General features: G+C 46.7%; 1 protein-coding gene across 1 annotated transcript; it reads right to left on the bottom strand.

Moving 5' to 3' along the window:
* Window positions 1-401: 401 nt before the first annotated feature.
* On the bottom strand, window positions 402-16,433 carry LOC142466367 (uncharacterized). The gene is made up of 4 exons (XM_075571222.1): window positions 16,247-16,433; window positions 5,332-5,637; window positions 4,872-4,946; window positions 402-3,587 (listed from the first exon to the last, which is right to left on the bottom strand). The coding sequence occupies exons 1-4, from the start codon at window positions 16,431-16,433 to the stop codon at window positions 2,707-2,709; spliced, it is 1,449 nt and encodes a 482-aa protein (XP_075427337.1). The 3' UTR covers window positions 402-2,706.
* Between the last annotated feature and the right edge of the window lie 7,290 nt (window positions 16,434-23,723).

The raw sequence follows: 23,723 nt of genomic DNA, 5'->3' as shown, positions 1-23,723 counted from the left end.
ACTATAGAGCCTGTTACAAATGCTTTATTTACATCAGATATGCACGTGTATGACGTTTGCAGTACAGTACATGCATCAATAAGTGGGGAAAAGGTAGTGCTTCACTTTAAGTACATTTTCGCTTTACATACATGCTCCGGTCCCATTGCGTACGTTAATGCGGGTTATGCCTGTATGTTGTTTGTCAATAAACTTTATATATAGACACGTGTAAAAATGTTACTTGTTTGTCATAATGCTATTACATGTGTAATAACAAAAACAACATTATTTTTACAATCACCCATTTCCTAAATTTTACGTGCCATTCAATTCTCCTTACATTTGAATTTAGAAATAAACACACAGTAAACGTTTGCAAATTAACTTCATTTTATTTCTATTTAGTTTGGGAACGGGTAACTGGCCTTTTTGAGGGTGCACAGAAATTTTTTTCAGCAGTAACACCTTTTTTTTCCCCTTTTTTCTTGCGAATAATCACTGTTGCAGTTTGTGTCTGAACAATTGCTGCAGCACTCTGGCCCTGGTTGGACACTGTAAGAAGTTGAGGATCTGTAGACACACCTACTGTTTGTCCCTGGTTGGACACGGTAACAATTTGCTGATCTGTAGACATACCTGCTGTTTGTCCCTGGTTGGACACGGTAAGAAGTTGAGGATGGGTAGACACCTTTCTACGAAACTAGTTGGATGTAACATTCTATTGCCTTATATCTGCTTACATTGGCCTTTGTCTATGTATTGGCCTGTCCTGTTTTTATTTCATCCTGTGTGCTGTTTTGGACACTTGTGAGAGACTTTGTAAGACTGTTCAAACTTCCCTATTGAATCCACCACTGCTGTGTAGACAGTGACGGAGCGGCATCGTGGCACGCTGAGGGCACCCCAGCAAGCTGCGTTTTAACCTCTGTGCAGAGGTTACACCTGCCGAGGTACAGGAGCAGCTTCATATCGGCCAGGAAGCAGGAGCGATTTCACCGAGCCCCAGTACCAGCTGCTGAACCTGGCTGCATGAAGGGAAATCCCCTTGGGAGTGAAAAGACTGACGTCCTGCCCCAGAATCAACTGAGCTGCAGCAGCAGAGGGAAGCAAGCACCAGAATCTACAGCTAACAGCTGCCGAGTGGTAAACAGTGTGATACACACTACATGCCTTTTACCAACTTTTTTCATGTACGCAGATATATTACCCCCTTTTTAATTCTATAATATATTGTTGAATTTGCTTCACTATTTGGCGTTGTGCGCTGTTTTCTTTTGTTTCCATTCTCTTAGTGTGTGTGGGGTGCTGAGCCACCCCTGCGTTTACAGCTGCAGACGCCATTATCCCCAACACGGTTATGTGGCACTTATTATTTAATGTATAATTATCTCACTGTGGGAGTTGTGGTTTAATTTTTTATTAATTTTTTATCACTAAATTGATGGTATAGTCACTGCACTGTATATATTTATACATTTAAACTTTATAGGTAGTTAGGTAGTAGCGCACAGTTTTGTTTTTTGTGTTACCTGCTGTTTGTCCCTGGTATGACACGGTAAGAATTTGCTGATCTGTAGACACACCTGCTGTTTGTCCCTGGTTGGACACGGTAAGAAGTTGCTGATCTGTAGACACACCTGCTGTTTGTCCCTGGTTGGACACGGTAAGAAGTTGAGGATGGGTAGACACACCTGCTGTTTGTCCCTGGTTGGACACGGTAAGAAGTTGAGGATGGGTAGACACACCTGCTGTTTGTCCCTGGTTGGACACGGTAAGAAGTTGAGGATGGGTAGACACACCTGCTGTTTGTCCCTGGTTGGACACGGTAAGAAGTTGAGGATGGGTAGACACACCTGCTGTTTGTCCCTGGTTGGACACAGTAAGAAGTTGATGATGGGTAGACACACCTGCTGTTTGTCCCTGGTTGGACACGGTAAGAAGTTGAGGATGGGTAGACACACCTGCTGTTTGTCCCTGGTTGGACACGGTAACAAGTTGAGGATGGGTAGACACACCTGCTGTTTGTCCCTGGTTGGACACGGTAAGAAGTTGAGGATGGGTAGACACACCTGCTGTTTGTCCCTGGTTGGACACGGCAAAAAGTTCAGGATGGGTAAATACACATGGCCTTTGTCCCTGGGTAGACACTGTAAGATGTTCAGGATGGTTGTAGTAAAATCCACTTTGTCCCTGGGTAGACACTGTAACATGTTGGGGATGGTTGTACAAAAATCCACTTTGTGCCTGTGTAGACACTGGAAGAAATGGTGTATCCTTGTACACAGGTTCTATTTTTTCTAAGGTAGATACATGTGAACTTTGCCCGACGGTACAGACAGGTGCACTTTGGGCAACAGTAAAAAATGGTGCTGTTTGGCCCATGCTAAACACAGGTGCAGTTTGGCCCTGTGTAAGAACAGGAGTTCTTTGGGCCTGTGTAAGAACAGGTGTAGCTTGTGTCTCTACAAATAGAGATGCAGTTTGGGCCTGTGTAAGAACAGGTGTAGCTTGTGTCTCTACAAATAGAGATGCTGTTTGGGCCTGTGTAAGAACAGGTGTAGGTTGTGGCTGTAAAAATTGAGATGCAGTTTGGGCCTGGGTAAGAACAGGTGTAGCTTGTGTCTCTACAAATAGAGATGCAGTTTGGGCCTGTGTAAGAACAGGTGTAGCTTGTGTCTCTACAAATAGAGATGCAGTTTGGGCCTGTGTAAGAACAGGTGTAGCTTATGTCTCTACAAATAGAGATGCTGTTTGGGCCTGTGTAAGAACAGGTGTAGGTTGTGGCTGTAAAAATTGAGATGCAGTTTGGGCCTGGGTAAGAACAGGTGTAGGTTGTGGCTGCTGTAAAAATTGAGATGCAGTTTGGGCCTGGGTAAGAACAGGTGTAGGTTGTGGCTGTAAAAATTGAGATGCAGTTTGGGCCTGGGTAACAACAGGTGTAGGTTGTGGTTGTAAAAATTGAGATGCAGTTTGGGCCTGGCTAGACACAGTAACAGTTTGAGGCTGGTTATACACATGTTTACCTTGTTGCTGGGTAAATTGTTTAGCAGGATAGGACAAAGTGTTGCAGCCAAGTGAATGTCGTATTTCTGTATGTGATCTTTTCCGTTTTGTTGTCCTTTTAGGTGTGTGTCTAAGATTATCATCTGTACTGGAAGTCTGCATTTGGTCAGCTGTTGGTGATTCCAGAACAAAGCTTCTGACTTGGGATATATCATCACTTGATACATTGAATACGTCTGTTTGTGGAGACAAAATCCCTCCATGGAACATACCTTGATTGTTGTCGCTGACGAGTCCCTCATTTCGTGCAGACTGTGGAACAAGATTATTCCCTTGCTGTAGAGTGGTCACAAGTGTCCGTAATGTCTGATTCATTACATGTAATTCTTCTGGGATTTTACATATTAACTCTTGTATTTTGTGCATTTCTACTGCCATACATTGGTGTACCCCCATTAATTCCTGATGGTGTTTTATGTGCAGTACGCTAATCCTTGATTCTGACGCATCCATTGCTTTCAAAGTTTCTTGTGTATTATTTGCAGGTGGTAATGTAGCTGCTTGTGTTACTATTGGACTCTGATGTTGTTCAGATGCAATGCCTATTTTTGGGGGAAAATAAAAACCATTAACACTTGTAATTCTGTACATGCTTTCATGTCTCCATGTGTATGTTAAATTAACACTTATGAAATCTTACCTAATAAATCATTAATATTTTCCTATATTTGTGTTGCATTATTAATGAGAAGATACACATTATTCTTACACTCAATGGTCAGATGTGTGATGTATGAAATTGTGACAAACACTATTACATATACACTACCGACACACTTAATCCGAGCAGGGCTAGTTCCGCAAGCCGGGGGATGCCCCGGCTTGCTAGCCCCACTCCCTCGGCGTGCCGCGCGTCACCGATGCGCGGTCACGCGTCATCGGGTGCCAGCGCCCCCTGCACGCGCGTCCAGGGCTCCCCGAGGGAGCCCTGGTGTCCCGCGATGTGGGGGACGGCGGCAGGGGGTTCCGGCGGACCCGGCAGCGGGAGGGAGAGCGCCCCGATCGGAGGGCGCTCTTCCGCTGCTTCGGCGCGCGCCCGGCACCCTCCGGCGCGCGCCAGGTTACTACTGCGGCCGAGAACGGGCAAATGCTCGAATAAACTCGGCCGCAGCAGTACTGTTTCTGACACAGGCTGCAACATAAATGATGAACATAGGTTTTAACGTCATAGGCATTAGTGTCACGTGCACACATATTGTACACCAAATCCATTACCAACATTGTCTTGCTGGATGTGTTAGTTGTGACATAAGGGTGTATGTAAGCACAACCACAGGCTGTACAGCATCGTTGAATTAAGACCTGTCCTGCAATGGATTATGTAACTGTCTGATGTAATTTGGATGTGTGTTCACTTCATACAAGGAACAGTGCAAGGGACACCATACACAGTAAATAAACACACAGCCTATTTAGAGGAACATGAAAAATACAACATGTTCCAATAAAAGTTAATATTACAATTATACTACTATGTAATTGTACAATATTTACTTGTGTGTGTGTCATGTTGAACATACAATAGGAACGTTAATGTATGAAACTGTGTTTTGTGAGTAATATGTACGTATATATCTATTAGAGATGGTGACTATTTATTGAAGTTACATACTACCAACATTTATAATGTTTCCTGCATTATTAGTGCTACATGACATCACAAAGCATGTGATGTGGTGCTGCTATTTAAATGAGTGCAACGACATCAGTCATGTTGCAAATAATAATTATGATCATATCTCCCACATGTGGTTGTTATGTATGTTTAAACATCATGTTAGTTACAGGAAGAGAAACACACAAAAATTGTAACCTCATACACTCACCTTCCAAAATTGACGATGCTAAAGAGGAATCTGATGTGAGCACCTCTTCCTGGTTGTTCGGAGGCACAGGTGTAACTATATGAATGTCAAAAAAATTCAATTCAGTAGATGACAATTTTCTAGTTCAGAAGGTTATTCAAAAATATAAGTGATATATAACATTGTTATGATACCATAAAGCCTTAGTTGAAGTATGCACTTAGTCAACAACTTCATGTGTAACGTGACACAATAATGCACGTACGTTTTCCTATCTAACCCCAAGTACAGAAATTAGTGTCAAATTATTAAATAAAGATTTCGACACTATTTCATTTTTACAACAAAAAGGAGAAACGTTATTATGCAGATATTTAATACCCTATATGTTAATATAAATTCAACATTATTCAAATATTTCCTCAACTGTCACATTATAAGAAACAGTATTATAAACATGAAATATATACAGATTAATCACCTGGTGGGAAAATTTGTGGATACACTCCTATGTCTCTATCTCCATGTAATCCTGATATTACAACAGGTAACATTTTGTCCCGTAACATTTCCTCCAAAGGGGTCAATGTAATCGGTGATGCTGGTGGTCCACCTCCAGTTCCAGAAGCATGCCTGCGTCCAAATTGAATGGCATTTTTCAAATTGCGGCGTATGTCGTCAATTTTTTTCCGACAATTCTTCAAGGTCCGCACCTGATTTCCACATGCAGAGACGGAAACATGAATTTCCTCCCATAACTGACGCCGAATTGTGGAACTGGTCCTGGCTTTAAAAATAATACAATAATGTTGTATTATCAATAAAAGTTATAGATCACTTATGAACAATGCATGCAAGAGTGTACACTTTCACAATATGAGAATTAATGTAAAAAATGTGCCACATGAAATAATACATATATGGGTGTGCATAATAATATTTACATAATGGTGTAAATTTCTAATGATACTCAGAAGATGTCATTATACTGTACATCCATCTTTAATAAGAATGCTTGCACACACAGATGCAGAACACCAGGGTGATAACGCAGCTAACAGTGCATCTTTAGCTTCACAATAAAACAAAGCACAGCTGGCTGTAAAAATACATTAATCCAACTGTGACACTAATTTATCCATGTGACGTGAACATGTAATAGTATAGAAAAATGCCTTTATTATGGGTAAATTAATAACTATTTGAGCAGCACTGAAGTAGGATTACATAATGGTATGTGTTTTAATCATGCATGAATGTGGCACATTCAATAACATTTCAATTTTTAATACATAACATATTCAGCATTAAGCCTCGTTCTGGGTAGTAAAAACAAGAGTTGTAGGGAGTGGGTTACTGAGGGAGGGTGGCAGTGTGATGTGCAATGTGTTTTCATACTGTCAGCAGATTGAATCACGTGTTGAGGAGGCAGAGAGGGGGAGGGGATACAGACGCCAGGTTAGGGATAGAAGTTGCACTGTTGAACTCATTCAGAAGAATGATGCAATTGCCTGTGTAGGTCACAGTGACGCTGCAGCATGTTTTAAAAACCTATGGTTTGCTTCATTGACCTTTAGCCTGCATAAACTACATAGTTCAAACACAGGCCACCTGCTACCATGACAACCACAGTTCAGATTTAATACATTGTAGCTGATGTCCGCACGCAGTGCCTCCAAAGGAACCACCCTAAACGAGGCCTAACACTTACACGACAGGGGATTGGACAATAAGATAGACACTATTGGACTCCTCCCCTCCATTAATGCAACATTACAGTGTAACATAATGTTGATGTGTGGGTGGGGGACATGGGGTTCATGTGTGTGTGGTGTGTGTAGATGGGATTGATGCTTATGATAAGTACTCCAACTCCATTTTGAATGTGAGGTGTGGTGTGTGTGTTTATTATGTTGTGTGTACCACCATTTTGTGTGTGTATTGCGAATGTGTTGTGTGTGTACACAGAGGGAGAGTAAGAGTTTGGATATTTATATATGCTATGTATGGGGAAATATATAGTATAACATATATGTATACAGATGTTGACCTACAAATACATATACATTAACAAATTGATCACATGTAACATTAATAGCGCAAAAAATGCATATTCATAACCTATCTAGAATAGAAAATACCTTAAAAATACTGATTATCAAATCACAGTACTTTGCATGCTGCCTTTAAATACTGGTAGAAGGAAATTAATCAGTAATGAAGATTACCTCCATTATAATATATAAAAGCATACTGGACACCTAACAAGCTCCTATTGAACCCCCAAAATAACCACTACATATATATAAGCATATGAGTGTCACAGAGGAGTGCTACTGAGCATGGCAATATATAGTTTGCTTGCAGGATGGTTGCGACAACTGTAATACAGAGTGCTTTTCCTGGTAATGTACAGGTTAATAAAGGCTTCAATCAGACTTAGAACTTAGCAACTAATATTGACAGATTTACTCTAAATCATTCTTCCTGTTATTACACAGGTTATTAAGAATTTATATTAGCGTTAGGGACCCCTGAATTGTGGTCTGCCGTGACGTTGCCTCAGGGGCTTGCAACAATTTTGGCCAAAAATGTCAAACTAAAAGACCATTTTACTTAATAGATATTTATACATATATATTTAGGCACTGTACCGTGTATGATTTTCACTGGATGTGCTAAAACTGAGCTTTGTCTGTGTTTTAAGTGGTGTCTGTGGTTTCAAATATATATTGCCATGCTCAGTAGCACTCCTCTGTGACACTCATATGCTTATATATATAATGTGGGTATTTTGGGGGTTCAATAGGAGCTTGGTAGGTGTCAAGTATATTTTACAGATCGATTACATTAATAAATACACACATGACTTTAACATACATCCTTAACCTCCTTTACATACTGACATATATACCATGTATTACATATGACATACATAAAGGCCATGAAATCACATTTATTACAACATATTTAAGCATAATCATAGGAATATAATTGAAAACATAATCAAGGATTACTATATCTTACCTACTAAATGACCACAGAGCTGGTCATATTTTGCCACAATGCCCGTCACAAGGGCTGTCTTTTCTGCTTGATTAAATCTTTTATTTCTTGCAACTGTATTTTTCTTCCTTGAAGCACGTGCTGCATTGGCACCTGCCTGCTGCTGACTGGTCTCCCCTTCTTCCAATGGAAGAGAATCCAGAAGCAATGCACCATCAGATGCCACAGCACCACGACGCACACCACCACCACGCGTCCCCTTACTCACACGAGCAGCACTCACCCTACCATCACTGCCCTCTCTCACACGGCTACTCACACGAGAAGCAGCACTCACCCATGCATCAGTCCCCTCTCTCACACGACTACTCACACGAGAACCAGCACTCACACTTGCATCAGTCCCCTCTCTCACACGACTACTCACACGAGAACCAGCACTCACCCTTGCATCACTCCCCTCTCTCACACGACTTCTCACAGGAGCAACACTCACAGCAGCATCACTCTCCTCACTCTCAGGACTGAACTCAGCATCAACACTGTCATCAACATCACTCTCCTGACTCACATCACTCACCCCAGCATCAGTCCTCTGACTGGCACGCCTCCCGTACATACCTGTACCACTCACACGCAACACAACAAAAATAAATCTCAAACTCACTAAACAAATTCTAATAGACAATACCAACAAATGCTACACACAATATTACACCACAACACAAATCAATCAACACCTGTATGAAGTACTGTCACAATGCACAGCTCTGTCCATCACTCCCTCTCTCTCACAACAACACAGAGAAAGAATATAAACAAATGTAACCTTTAAATAGGCCGCACAATCACGCCATTGGTTGTTTAAGCGCGCGATTCAGAAACATCACGCCATTGGCGGCACGTGCACGCCACACGCGGTGCGTGCACGCCACACGCGGCGCGCACACGCCATTTCAACATTCCCGCCAAGCGAATACACATTTGCTAATGGTGGCGGCGCATTGATTCGCCGCACATTTCGCCACTTACAGCATACAGCGACGTAAACACGCCAAAAACATGGCGAATTAATAAACTGGCGAATGTTTTTTTTCCGCCGCTTACTGCATGAAGCCCTATATCTGCGATTGGGTGGGGGAATACCCGTTACATGTGTTTTGTTTATATGACGTTTATAATAAAGTTTATTTAGTGAGTTTACCCAAGTGCTAATTTTGGAATACTTTTTCCCTTTTTTGTTGTTATATATTTCTTATTCCAGGCACCATTAGTGGCTTTTCATTAGATAGCCTATGTACTAAGTGTGGTACTCTGTATATAGTACAGTCTGTAGCGGTGTGTGTGTGTGTGTGTGTGTGTGTGTGTGTGTGTGTGTGTGTGTGTAATAAAAAATAAACTGCTGCTCCTGTATGAAGTGCCCAAGTGACTACAATGCACTATAGAAAAATCCTCAAGCTGGTAGAATAACAGCTGTGATAATAGGCGATAAGTAAAGCTGGCTAAAGTGGTGATACACAACAGTGACAAACATACAAATAAGACATGGACCCAAAAGGGGAAAAAATGGGGGGGGGGGGAAGACACAAAAGGGAGAAACACAAAAAATGTGAAAGATCCAAAAGCAGAAAAATGCTGGTGTAATGTAAACTGCTACAGGTAAAAACCATCAGCCAGTCTTTAGGAGCAACCCTCTTCCTTAATCACTGCAAGACAAAAGACGACAGCGCGGGTCCCATAGTATAATATATAAAAGGTAATTTTAATAACAATACCAAATGACACGTAGATTACGGCCACACACTAGATTCAAAGTAAAAAAAGCATTAGGAAGTAGTACACTCTCGTAAAACATCACGTCACTTCATCTGGGACGAACGCCAAAGCAGCATGAGGAGATGCAGGTTCGCGTCCACGTGTGATGAAAAGCCTGTGTCCGGAGTGCGCATCCACACTGAATTCCTCTCTGGGTTCAACTCACGCAAGTCTCACTGCTAGGCAATAGAAGTCCAGTCCAGGTGCTTGCAGACGGACAGGGAACACCAACTTGTCCAAGGATAAATATAAAAGAGAACAGAACTGCAGCACTCACAAATAGAAAAAAGGGGATTTAATCCAAAATCACCATATATATATATATATATATATATATATATATATATATATATATATATAGTTCGACAAATCACCCGAAAATCTACTAGCCCAACCAAAAAATCTACTCGCCACCTAGTCCGGCCCCTAGTCCCGCCCCCAACCCCGCTTTAAAATAAAATACATTTAATAAATTCCTAGTCAGAACAACATTCGTTTTTGACATAAATGTATTTATTGTATTACATTATACTACAATTAGTCCTTGTTACGTGTGTGTGTGTGTGTGTCAATGTTGTATCTAGAAATAAAAGCCAGATGTGAATGACTAGTTTCCTGAACCCCTTAACCAGTGTCTGGACGCCTCCGCGTCACAATATCTAAAGCAGCAATCCCGCCTGGGATCTTACCTGATCCGCAGTCCCTCAATGTCTCATTCCCGCAATGTTATACATTGGAGGTGTTACCTACCTGTCTTCTGGGTTAGGGGGGATTCTGATGTCTTCCGTGTGAAGTTTGAGTCAGATCTGGAAGAAAGCAGTATAGGTTATTTCGGTGTAGTATAGGGCAGTTAAGATATATAGGGTAAGTAAGATATGCAGATCCAGAGTGTGAGACAGACACAGAGAGAGGGTGAGAAAGAGAGAGAGAGAGGGGGTGAGAGAGAGAGGGGGGGGTGAGAGAGAAAAAGAGGGGGTGAGAGATAGAGAGGGGGTGAGAGAGAGAGAGAGAGAGAGAGAGAGGGGGTGAGAGAGAGAGAGAGGGGGGGGGGTGAGAGAGAGAAAGAGAGAGAGGGGGGTGAGAGAGAGAGAGAAAGAGGGGGGGTGAGAAAGAGAGAGAGAGGGGAGAGTGTGAGAGGGGGTGTGAGAGAGAGAGGGGGTGAGAGAGAGAGAGGGTGTGAGAGAGAGAGGGGGTTAGAGGGAGAGAGGGGGTGAGAGAGGGAGAGAGAGAGGGGAGAGAGAGGGGGCAAGAAAGAGAGGGGTCGAGAGAGAGAGGGGGCGAGAGAGAGAGATTGCTTGATTGGGTGGGTTGACGGGGTGATTGGGTGGGGTGACGGGGTGATTGGATGGGGTGACTGGGTGTGGTGATGGGGTGACTGGGTGGGGTGACGGGGTGATTGGGGGTGGGGTGATTGGGGTGATTGGGGGGGTTGATTGGGGTGATAGGGGGGGGTGATGGGGTACTTCTGGTATCCTACACACACACACACACAAACACTCTCCCATGCACACACTCTCCAATGCACACACACACACACACACACACACACACACACACACACACACACACACACACACACACACACACACACACACACACACACACACACACACACTCCCACTCCCACTCCCATGCACACACACACACACACACACACACTCTCTCTCCCCCCCCCTACACACACACACTCTCCCCCCCTCTACAAACCTTGGGATCGCTGTGGTCTCCGTGACACCAGAGGAAGCGGCGGGGGCCCTGCCGCACCGGGAAACCGGTTGTGCACGTCTCCCCGGAGAGCGCCATATCCCACGGAGAGAGGGAGAAGAGGCGGGGGCAGGCCGGTTGTCGCCCTCGGCGGCTGTCGCTGCGGGTCACCGGGTTTCAGACACGCCGGGACATGGGGGCGGCGGCAGCCTCAGCTCAATGGCTGTCGGTGGAGGAGACCTTCTGGGTCACCGACCTGGCAGAGCTGCCATGCGAGATCGGGAGTGAGTGGGGAGATTTGGGGTGTCGGGGGGGAGATTGTGGTGAGGGGGGGGGTCACGGAACCTAACCCCATTCGGGGCACTGACTAAACAAAAGTGCAGGCTATCTACCTGGCTGGCTAGCTAACCTAGTCCAGCCCAACAATGTTCAACAATATTGGCTCCTTACCTGGGAGCTTTAATTCCCCCCTTGGGACAGGATCAATTAGAGCAGCTTGTGTCTGTCTGTCAACACCTCTGTCTTCTCTCTGTGCCTGAGAGAGACTGCCGCCCCAGAGACATTTCCTCTTCCTGTTTTAAAGCAGGTGAACTAGCTTAATTTGAATCATCTGTGAACTGCTTAACAAGCTGGGTTAACCCCTCGTCTACTGGAAAGCATGCATACTGCCATCTCCTACTAACATATACAGAGTCAATGACCCTGTCTCACATCCCCCTTCCCAGCGTAACGTTACCGAGTGGAGCGGCCCGTGCACCGAGACTGTGCACCCTAGAGAGTGCATCAGCATTACCGTGTAGTATGCCTGGCCGATGTTGGACCGTGAAGTTTAAAGGTTGCAACGACAAAAACCAACGGGTAACTCTCGAGTTCTTTTCTTTATTTCTATGCATCCACTGTAGGGGTGCGTGATCTGTAATGAGTGTAAAAGACCTGCCTAAAAGGTAATACTTCAACGTGTCTGTTGCCCACTTTATGGCCAAACACTCTTTTTCTACTGTGGCATATCTTTGTTCGCCGGGACACAATTTGCGACTTAAATAGAGGACCGGGTGTTCCTCTTCTCCTTCAAACTGGGACAGTACTGCTCCGAGACCCACTTCGTAGGCGTCCGTTTGCAGAAAAAACTCCTTCGTAAAAACAGGGGCTACCAAGACTGGGTGACTACAGAGCGCTGTACGTAGGTCTAAAAATGCGGTCTCCGCATTACTGTTCAAGTTCACAACATCAGGTGCCTTTGCCTTTACTAAATCTGAAAGCTGTGCCGCCAGGGTTGCAAAATTGGGTATAAATCGCCTGTAGTAACCTGCAACGCCTAGAAATGTCCTAACCTGTTTTTTTTAAGGGGACGGGGCCAACTCTCAATGGCTTCAACTTTATTGAGCTGAGGTTTTACTGTCCCCCTTCCCACAACATAGCCAAGATATTTTGCTTCTGATAGGCCGACTGAACATTTAGCTGGGTTGGCTGTAAGACCCGCCTCCCGAAAGGTTCTCAACACTGCCTCAACCTTTTGTAGATGTGAGTCCCAATCTGGACTATGAATTACCACATCGTCTAAGTACGCTGAGGCGTAGTTCGAGTGTGGGTGTAACAACTTATTCATCAACTTTTGGAAGGTTGCAGGTGCCCCATGAAGGCCAAAGGGTAAGACAGTATACTGGAAAAGACCATCAGGTGTGGAGAAGGCCGTTTTCTCTTTTGCTGAATTTGTTAAGGGGATTTGCCAATAACACTTTGTAATATCTAAAGTGGTTAGAAAACGGGCCCTCGCCAACCTCTCAATTAACTCGTCTACCCGCGGCATAGGATAGGCATCAAACTTCGAGACTTCATTTACTTTTCTAAAGTCATTACATAACCGTATTGACCCATCTGGCTTAGGTACCAAGACAATAGGGCTGGACCATTGACTATGGGACTCCTCAATTACCCCTATTTCTAGCATATTCTTTACCTCTGACTGAATAGCCCCTCTTCTGGCTTCTGGGATTCTATAGGGTCTTATCTTAACGGCTACGCCCGGCTTGGTGACGATATCATGGGAAATCACCCTAGTTTTCCCTGGTACGGTGGAAAATACATCCCTGTTCCTTTTTACCAAGTCTACAGCTTCTCTATATTGTTCAGGAGTGAGTTCTGCCGAAATTCGAACAAGTGGTTCCTCCCCTTTCCCGGATTTATTAGCTGCTACCGTCAGACATACCTTTCTATCCTTCCAGGATTTTAATAGATTTATATGATAGATTTGCTCTACCTTCCTCCGATCTGGCTGTCGAATTTTATAATTCACCGGGCCGACCTGTTCTAGAACCTCATATGGCCCTTGCCAATGTGATAACAGCTTGCTTCGGCCGTGGGAACAAGCACCATTACTCAGTCCCCTGGTCGGAAGTTGCGAACCGTAGCTTGTCTGTTGTAAAGGTTCTGTTGGGCCCTCTGTGCCTCTTCTAAATATTGTCTGACTGTGGGGGTAATATGCGCAATGCGTTCTTTTAAATCTTCCACAAATTGGACGACATTTTTCCCTGGAACAACTTGTTGCTCCCACTCTTCTTTGAGGCTATCCAGAATCCCTCTTGGGGGTCTCCCATACAGGAGTTCAAATGGGGAAAACCCTGTAGAGGCCTGTGGCACCTCTCGGATAGCAAACAAGAGATAAGGCAACAAGGTGTCCCAGTTCTTCCCATCACTAGCAACCACCTTTCTCAACATCATCTTCAGAGTTTTATTAAATCGTTCTACCAGTCCGTCCGTTTACGGATGGTAAACAGAGGTTCTTAGGGACTGTATTTTTAGCTCTACACATAACTCTCACATAAGCTTTGATGTAAACGGGGTACCCTGATCTGTCAAAATTTCCTTCGGTATCCTGAGTCGGCAGAATACCTGTAACAATTCCTTAGCTATAGCTTTGGAGGAAGTATTACGTAAAGGCAGCGCCTCTGGATAGAGAGTGGCATAGTCTAGGATCACTAGGATGTATTGATGACCCTTGGCAGATTTCTCCAAGGGACCCACTATATCCATGGCGCTCCTCTCAAATGGGATCTCAATAATAGGCATAGGGATCAATGGGGCCCTCAAACTTGGTCGGGGGGCTGTCAACTGACACTCAGGACAAGAGGCACAGAATCTCTTTACTGCATTGTATATCCCTGGCCAATAAAATCTTTTTAGGATTCTTTGCTGTGTCTTCTCTACTCCCAGATGACCCCCCAATAAGTGAGAGTGTGCTAGCTCCAGGACCTTCCTTACTAATGAACTGGGTATTATCAATTTTTCTATTTCTTGGCCCTCCTCTTGGCTCACATGGTATAACAAATCATTTTTAATACAAAAATAGGGATAGGATTCATTGGTTGTCCCTTCTACCGGGACTCCATTAATTTCTACTGCCTGGCTAAACCTATTTTTCAACTGGGGATCATTAGCCTGCTCCCTACCAATGTTAGTCAGGGAAAGTTCTAGACTTCCAAAACCTTCCTCATCTGAAGTTTGGCCGGTTACCTCCACGGGGGACTCGGACACCTGAGCATCAACTGGCCCTGTCTCTGACAACTCCTCTCCCTCTGGTCTCCCTCCGTTAGGAGTAGTGGCCAGTGCTAACTGGGGTGGGGGCGTACCTCTTTTTTTTTCCTTCCTTCATTCTCGTTTCGACTTAGGAGTTTTAGATACCTCAGAGACTAATTCGGGGTCTGTAAATGGAAAAAGCTCATCTGGAGTAGGATTGTTTAAGGTGAGCTGTCCTCTGATCAGGGTGTCAAAACCAGGGAAATTACAGCCTAACACTAGGGAATCGGGTAACTTTGGTACAATTGCTGCCGTAGATTGGATGACTTGCCCCTCAACTTTCACTTTTATCAGAGTCGCGGTGTACGGAAGTGTACACCCATGCACACATAATACCCGCAACTTCTCACCCTGGTGTAACTGGAGAGGATTAACCAACTTCCCTGATACCAAGCTAATATTACTCCCTGAGTCTACCAGGGCGGAGACTGGTTTACCATTTAAAATCACCGTGGTGCGAAAGTTGTGGGTACGTTTTCCCTCGCGGGTCATACCTACCACTCCACAAAATTCAGACTTCACAGAGCCATATGCACACTCCATTGGCTCAGACAACTGTGGGCAGTGAGCCTTAATATGCCCCGTCTCCCCACCCTCAAAACAAACAATTGGCCCAGTTCGTTCTTGAAACCCTTTCTGAGATTTAGAGTTTCTGTCCCTATCTGGGTTTTCTTTCACCCGCTCAAATCGTGCGAACAGTTGTGGGTCCTGGTGCCAGCGCTGGCCTCTACCGTTCGTGTTGGGACGTGGGTTATGGTTTGTGCGAGGGGGGCGTGACAGTTCACGGGTAGCCAGAAACTGCTCCATTGCACCTACCATGGCATCACAAGAGAGGGGATCTCCCTGCCCCACCCACCGTTGAAGGTCCTGGAGTAACGCTCAAATGAAGCGGTCCAACACCACCATCTCAAGGACCCGTGTCGGGCTATACACCTCTGGTTTTAGCCACTTGGATGCTAGGTGAATCAAATCCCATAACTGGGATCTGGGTGGCTTCTGTTCCTGGTATCTCCACGTATGGAACCTCTGCGCACAAACTGCGGGAGTCACTCCCATCCTTGCAAGGATTTCGCTGTTCAGACAGTCATAGTCTGCTGCGGTTTCTTCGTCGAGGTCACAATACGCTTTTTGGGCTTCCCCCAGTAAAAAGGGTGCGATAATCCCAGCCCATTTGGAGCGGGCCCAACTTTCCCGGTAAGCGATTCGCTCAACGGACCTGAGGTATCCCTCGACGTCATCGTGCGGCGTCATTTTCTGCAGGTACACGTTCGCCTGGACGGGCTACGCTTGGGCCGTACTGGTTGAGTCCATTTTAATCTGGGCCAGCTGCTCAATCAGCTGCCTCAGGGTTTCTGCGATAACCTCAAGCTGGGCTGCAAGTATCCGGTTTGTCTCGCGTTGTACAGCCGCGCTTTCCTGTCCCTGTTTGTTAGCTTCCTGCTGAACAGCGGTGCTGTGCACTAAGGCCTTTACATCGTCCTCCATACTGATAGTTACCGCGTGGATAGGTCACACCAGTCGCAATCGGTAGTTCCGCCCCTTTTATAGGGTGTTCGACATCCCACTTCTGACACCACGTGTGGCAGGATGGCCGTGGTAAGTGAGGAGACAACACGACTTTTCTGGTGAAATAGTGCTGGTGGATTTATTTGTCCAAAAATGGTAACTAAAACAATGGGTACTCTGTCCCTTTAAATGAAAACGTAAACAAAAACCTAACCCCAGTCGGGGCACTGACTAAACAAAAGTGCAGGCTATCTACCTGGCTGGCTAGCTAACCTAGTCCAGCCCAACAATGTTCAACAATATTGGCTCCTTACCTGGGAGCTTTATTCCCCCCTTGGGACAGGATCAATCAGAGCAGCTTGTGTCTGTCCGTCAACACCTCTGTCTTCTCTCTGTGCCTGAGAGAGACTGCCGCCCCAGAGGCATTTCCTCTTCCTGTTTTAAAGCAGGTGAACTAGCTTAATTTTAATCACCTGTGGACTGCTTAACAAGCTGGGTTAACCCCTCGTCTACTGGAAAGCATGCATACTGCCATCTCCTACTAACATATACAGAGTCAATGACACTGTCACTATATATATATACATACAATGTGACCCAATGGGAAACAAAAACAGCACTCAAGGTAATAATGCAAAAAACAAATATGTTAGAGAAAAACGGGCACAAAGATTCCAACGTTTCGGTCCTGTATAGGACCTTCCTCAGGGGCGTGCTGGAGAACACTGCGCATGGAAAACATTTATACCCTCCACCAACCTGTGCAGACATTTAGAAGCAGCTGTTTAGATTTAAAAAAGGGATCCTGTGGCCGCCGGGAGCTCCGTCATCACCGCGCATCAGTCAGGCTTCACTGCAAGTCTGTTTACATCCGGCTGTCAATGCCGTTCGCATCGCGCATGCGCATCTACGGGAGAGGCCAGCTATCACGCAAGGAGTCTACGGCGTCCCCCGTTGCCATGGCGATGATTCGAAAGCGTCTGTGCACCAAGGCTGTGAAGGCAGGACCGGAATCAAACAGATGTCAGGAGCACAGAGCTGTGCGTCGGCGATGACGTCACTTATACCACACGATCAAATTGTGAGGTCCTGGGAGTCACGCCGTCCTCGGTGTGCTCCTCACTTACCCGTGGTGCCGCCAGGCTCTCCCGCGTCTCGTAGCGATCCTCCCTCCAGGAAGCCGATCGCCACATTGCCTAGGCACGCGCGCGCACACGTCAGCGCTCCCCTTCTAGTGTCAGGCCTGGGCGTGTACTCGGTCACGCGCCCGCAAGTACGGCCACACGAGGGCGCGTCCACATGGAGGAGCACCAGCCTCTTCAAGGCATATCTCCTCTTTACAATGCCTCAATCAAATGTGCTCGTTCGTCTAGTCCCTCCTCCAGGGATTTCTCTGGACCTATCCCTGCCTCAGCCTGGCCCATTCACACCCCCCCACCTTGCTACTCTGCCATTGGACCCTCGTGCCTATATATACCCTACAGCATCATTAACTCATCGGCTGAGCATAGAACCAGTTGTTCTCATCACTCTCTGCCTCCCTAGTCCTGTCTTGTCCTGTCTTGTTTTGCAGTCTTCCTCGTGTACCGAACCGGCTTCCTCTACGACTACCCGCACTTCTGGCATCCCGAACCCGGCAAACGGTAAACGATTACGTCCTTCTCTCTAACCCCGGACTTGGCAAACAGCACCCTCTACCATCCGTACCTCTCCTGCCCCGACCCGGACTCCCAGACCACTCTACTCTCAAGACGTGCCCTCGTGGCTGTGGGTGGCATTATATCCTATCCCACCTCAGCACCGCGGTCCCGTCTCGTTTGTGGTGAGCACGTCCTGACATTATGCTCAGCCCTACAAACATGGACCCCGCTGAGGTGGAGCGTACTTTAAATGCCCATACTAATCTCTTCACTAGGCTAGAGACTTATCTGGAACAAGCTGATAGGCGAATGGATACGTTACAGCAAAGCCTTCATTCCCTTACCGTTCAAGTCCGAGCTCTCAGTCGGGAACCTTCACCCGTGGCTTCCACAGCCTCCGCAACCGCCTTTCCAGCACCTCCGTTTGCTTTGGAACCTCGTATTCCTGCTCCCAAACACTATGCTGGGGATCCCCAAGGATGTAGGGGCTTCCTTAACCAATGCCTCATCCAATTTCGACTCTCGCCCTCTCGTTTTGTCTCTTCTGTCTCCAGGGTCGGCTATATCGTGGCTCTTCTCATCGACGAGGCGCTGGCATGGGCTTCTCCCATCTGGGAACAACAAGGTCCCCTCACACAGGACATCGATCTCTTCGTCCAGGAGTTCCGAAGAGTCTTCGACACCCCTGCACGGCAATTAACGGCAGCATCTTCTCTTCATCACATAACCCAGGGAGATCGACCGGTCGCCCGGTACGCTGTGGAGTTCCGCACACTTGCTGCTGAGACGGGATGGAATAATGAAGCACTATCTTCAGCGTTTTGGCAAGGTCTGTCTGAATCCCTAAAGGATGAGCTCGCAGCGCGGGAACGTCCCACTGACCTAGAGGATTTGATCGGTCTGTGCGTTCGAGTGGACCAGCGTCTGCAGGAGCGGAGGACTGAACGTTCTCGTTACCGTCAACAGGTTTCAAGGCATCTTGCTCCATCGTTCGTGGCTCCTACACCCCCTTCCGGGGACGCCCCGGAACCAATGCAGTTGGGAGGTAACAAGCTGTCTGCTGCCGAGAAACAACGTCGGCGCAATGCCGGTCTCTGCATTTACTGTGGCAATTCCGGTCACATAGTACCCCAGTGTCCCCACAAGCTGGGAAACGCCAACTCCCAATGACATCCCGGAGAGTTTCGTTGGGAATACTGACACTTTCTCCCATCATCAAAAACGTCCTTCCCACCAGGATAATGTTGCCAGTAACACTGTCTGGAGAGGGGTTTCACACTCAAGCACGGGCGTTCATTGACTCCTGTTCCGCAGGCAATTTCATTGATGAGACTTTTGCTAGACGGAACAATATTCCATTTATCAGTAAGAAGACGCCAGTAGGTCTGGAGGCCATTGACGGTCGACCTCTACAGCCGGCATTCATTACACTACAGATGGTGCCTCTCCTACTGCAGTTCATCGACGTTCATACGGAGATCATTACCCTCGATGTTATCCACACTCCCTCTGTTGAGCTGATTTTGGGCCTTCCTTGGCTTCAACTCCATAATCCTCGCATCGACTGGACGGATCGGGAACCCATCCAGTGGGGTGCTCCTTGTGCCAAGACATGTACCAGGATTTTCCAGAAGATTGGTGGGTTGTCTACCCTGCCAGAGAAGGTCGACTCCCTACCTTCTGTGTATTGTTAATTCCGTGATGTGTTCGACAAAGCACGTTCCGAGGTTCTACCTCCGCACCGTCCTTTCGACTGTCCTATTGACCTACTACCCGGGGCACCTCTTCCCAGAGGATGATCCTATCCTCTCTCTCTCCCAGAGACTAAAGCCATGAACACTTACATTGCAGAGAATTTAGAGAGGGGTTTCATCCGAAAGTCTTCCTCTCCAGTCGGAGCAGGCTTCTTTTTCGTCAAAAAGGACGGTTCTCTTCGTCCATGCATAGACTACCGGGGTTTGAATAACATCACACGCAAGAACCGCTACCCACTGCCCTTGATACCGGAACTCTTCGACCGTCTTCAGGGAGCAACTATCTTTTCTAAATTGGATTTAAGAGGTGCCTACAATTTAGTAAGGATACGTGAGGGGGACGAGTGGAAGACTGCTTTTAACACCCATGACGGCCACTATGAATACCTGGTCATGCCGTTCGGTCTGTGCAACGCACCAACAGTTTTTCAGGATTTCGTCAATGAGATTTTTCGGGACATTCTTAACAAATTTCTTATCGTCTACCTAGATGACATCCTAATCTTTTCTAAATCCCCTCAAGAACATATCAAACACGTTCAACAGGTGCTGTTACGCCTCCGGGAGAACCATCTCTTTGCGAAATTGGAGAAATGTCAGTTCCATCTCAAGTCTGTGGCATTTTTGGGATACGTTATCTCTGACTCCGGATTCAATATGGATCTAGAAAAACTTAAGGCTATTTTGGACTGGCCCCGTCCGACCACCCTCAAAGCCGTGCAACACTTTCTAGGTTTTGCAAACTATTATCGACGCTTCATTCGCAATTTTTCTTCTACGGTATCTCCCATAACTGCTCTCACAAACAGGGGTGCAGATCCTTCATCATGGTCTGAGACCGCCACACGGGCATTTAAACTTCTGAAGAAGGCTTTTGTGTCTGCCCCTATCCTCACCCACCCAGATCCTAAACTTCCATTTACCTTGGAGGTAGATGCCTCTGACATCGGGGCTGGGGCTGTCTTATACCAAAGGATCTCTCCCTTAGCCAGACTACACCCATGTGCCTTCTTCTCGAAGAAATTCTCCTCCGCAGAACGGAATTATGATGTTGGGAACCGGGAGCTTTTGGCTATCAAGTTGGCATTAGAAGAGTGGAGACACTTCTTAGAAGATACGGAGACACCTATAACCATACTCACAGACCATAAGAACCTTCTCTACTTAGAAGGGGCACGTCGTTTGAGCTCTCGACAAGCCCGCTGGGCACTATTTTTTTCACGATTCAATTTTCTCATCTCCTTCATTCCTGGCTCCAAAAATCTAAAGGCGGACGCTCTGTCGACAGTTCCTTGCAGAGGACAAGTCTGAAGAACAGCTAGAGACGATTATTCCCTCCAGATGTATTCTGTCCGCCAACTCCTTTGATATTATGGACAAGATTCAATTCGAGCAATCACAGGCTCCGATGGGGCTCAAGGTTCCGGAGGGAAGACTCTACACGGCACCCCAACACCGCAAAAGGGTTCTCGAGTGGTGCCATTCCTCTAAATCGGAAGGACATCCAGGGATACGGAAAACCAACAACCTTGTTCAACGTACCTTCTGGTGGCCAGAGAGGGCTAATGATGTGGAGGAGTTTGTTAAAGCGTGTGGCACTTGCGCTCGCAACAAAGTACCCCGGGTCAGACCAGCAGGCCTTCTTCTTCCCTTACCCATTCCAGACCGTCCCTGGAACCATATTTCTATGGACTTCATTGTAGAGCTCCCAGACTCCAAAGGGAAGAATACGATTCTTGTGGTAATTGATCATTTTTCCAAACAGACTCACCTTGTCCCCTTGAGGGGTCTTCCAAATTCCTCCAGGCTTGCGGATGTTTTCATCCAGGAGATTTTTCGTCTTCACGGAGTGCCTTCAACCATCGTCTCTGATCGTGGGTCCCAATTTGTGTCAAGATTTTGGCGAGCCTTTTCCCGAAAATTGGGTATTTCACTTCAATTCTCCTCGGGATACCACCCACAGACCAATGGGCAGACGGAGAGAGCCAACCAAAACCTGGAACAATACCTTTGGTGTTTTATAACCGATACACAGGATGATTGGGTGGATCTGCTCCCTTGGGCTGAGTTTGCTCTTAACTCCCTTCGCAATGACTCCACTCAAGAATCTCCCTTCTTCATAAATTGTGGCTTTCATCCTTCCCGTTTACCCTTCTCCCCTCTATCCTCAGGAGTACCAGCGGTTGACAAGTGCATCTCCCGGCTGAAAGACTTATGTACGAGGATTCAGGAGAACTTAAAGGTGGCCACAGGGAGACAGAAACTCCAGGCAGACCGCCTTCGACGCCCAGTCCCGGAATTCGTCCCAGGAGACAGGGTTTGGCTTTCTTCCACGAATATCCGACTAAAGGTTCCTACCATGAAGCTAGCACCTAAGTTCCTCGGTCCCTTTCCTGTGGTCAGAAGGATTAATCCTGTGGCTTATCGCCTGCGCCTTCCACCCTCGATGAAGATCCCTTCAGTCTTTCATGTATCTTTGCTTAAACCAGCATTCCAGAGTCCTCGCTTTTCTAAGACCACATCTCCTCCACTTCCTCTTCTGATCCAAGGTCAACAGGAGTACGAGGTTCAGTCTATCCTGGATTCTAGGATTTCCAGAGGAGGAGTACAATACCTGGTCCACTGGAGGGGGTTCGGACCAGAGGAACGTTCCTGGATTCCCCACCGGGATCTCCACCCGCCTCGACTCGTCCAGGCTTTCCATCGTAAGAATCCCTCCAAGCCATGTCATGGACGCCCGGAGGTCGCCCCTGAAGGGGGGGGGGTACTGTAAGGTCCTGGGAGTCACGCCATCCTCGGCGTGCTCCTCACTTACCCGTGGTGCCGCCGGGCTCTCCCGCGTCTCGTAGCGATCCTCCCTCCAGGAAGCCGATCGCCATATTGCCTAGGCGCGCGCGCGCATGTCAGCGCTCCCCTTCTAGTGTCAGGCCTGGGCGTGTACTCGGTCACGCGCCCGCAAGTACGGCCACACGAGGGCGCGTCCACACGGAGGAGCACCAGCCTCTTAAAGGCATATCTCCTCTTTGCAATGCCTCAATCAAATGTGCTCGTTCGTCTAGTCCCTCCTCCAGGGGTTTCTCTGGACCTATCCCTGCCTCAGCCTGGCCCATTCACACACCCTCACATTGCTACTCTGCCATTGGACACTCGTGCCTCGTGCCTATATATACCCGGACTTGGCAAACAGCACCCTCTACCATCCGTACCTCTCCTGCCCCGACCCGGACTCCCAGACCACTCTACTCTCAAGACGTGCCCTCGTGGCTGTGGGTGGCGTTATATCCTATCCCACCTCAGCACCGCGGTCCCGTCTCGTTTGTGGTGAGCACGTCCTGACACAAATCCCTAAAATAAACACATAAAAATACAGTGTGAAAAACAAGTTGAAGAGTTAAAAACATGTTCCAGATGCGTGGCTATTACATGATAACAGCGACAGTACTACTCTAAAGTACAAATGCAGGATATATCATGTCAATAATACATTCCAGAGCCCATAAGACCAATATGTGGTAAATCACTGGAAAGGGAGCAAAGCATAACTGCTAAAGCAAGGGAATAGAAGAGATGTGGGTAAATGAGTGAAAGAGGGAAAAAGGAGAGAGGGGGAGTGGAGGGGTTGGGAAGGGGAAGAGATGACGGGAAAAGCAGAACAAGAGGAAGGGAGAAGGGGAGAGGAGAGAGAACAACACAGAAGAAGTGCCAGGGGGATCAAGGCACTTCCCAAACTCCCCCCCTCCTTTTTCCCATCCCCCCCCTCTCTCTCATTTTTCCCTCTTTCACCCATATACAATACCCCCATGCACGCCCCTGAGGAAGGTCCTATACAGGACCGAAACGTTGGAATCTTTGTGCCTGTTTTTCGCTAATATATT

The sequence above is a fragment of the Ascaphus truei genome, chromosome 15 (genome assembly GCF_040206685.1).
Source record: "Ascaphus truei isolate aAscTru1 chromosome 15, aAscTru1.hap1, whole genome shotgun sequence".
Taxonomy (NCBI): Eukaryota; Metazoa; Chordata; class Amphibia; order Anura; family Ascaphidae; genus Ascaphus; species Ascaphus truei.
Note: the sequence above shows the minus strand (reverse complement) of the source record. Positions and strands in the feature narration are given on the sequence as shown.

Bases quoted from the DNA above. Each gene is read 5' to 3' on its own strand.
- LOC142466367 (XM_075571222.1), bottom strand. From the start codon at position 16,433: ATGGAGGACGATGTAAAGGCCTTAGTGCACAGCACCGCTGTTCAGCAG. The intron at 5,638-16,246 runs GTACGGCCCAAG...TTATTTTTAAAG, and splicing joins GATTAAAATGGACTCAACCA to CCAGGACCAGTTCCACAATT. The intron at 3,588-4,871 runs GTGAGTGTATGA...CCCCAAAAATAG, and splicing joins AGCATCGTCAATTTTGGAAG to GCATTGCATCTGAACAACAT.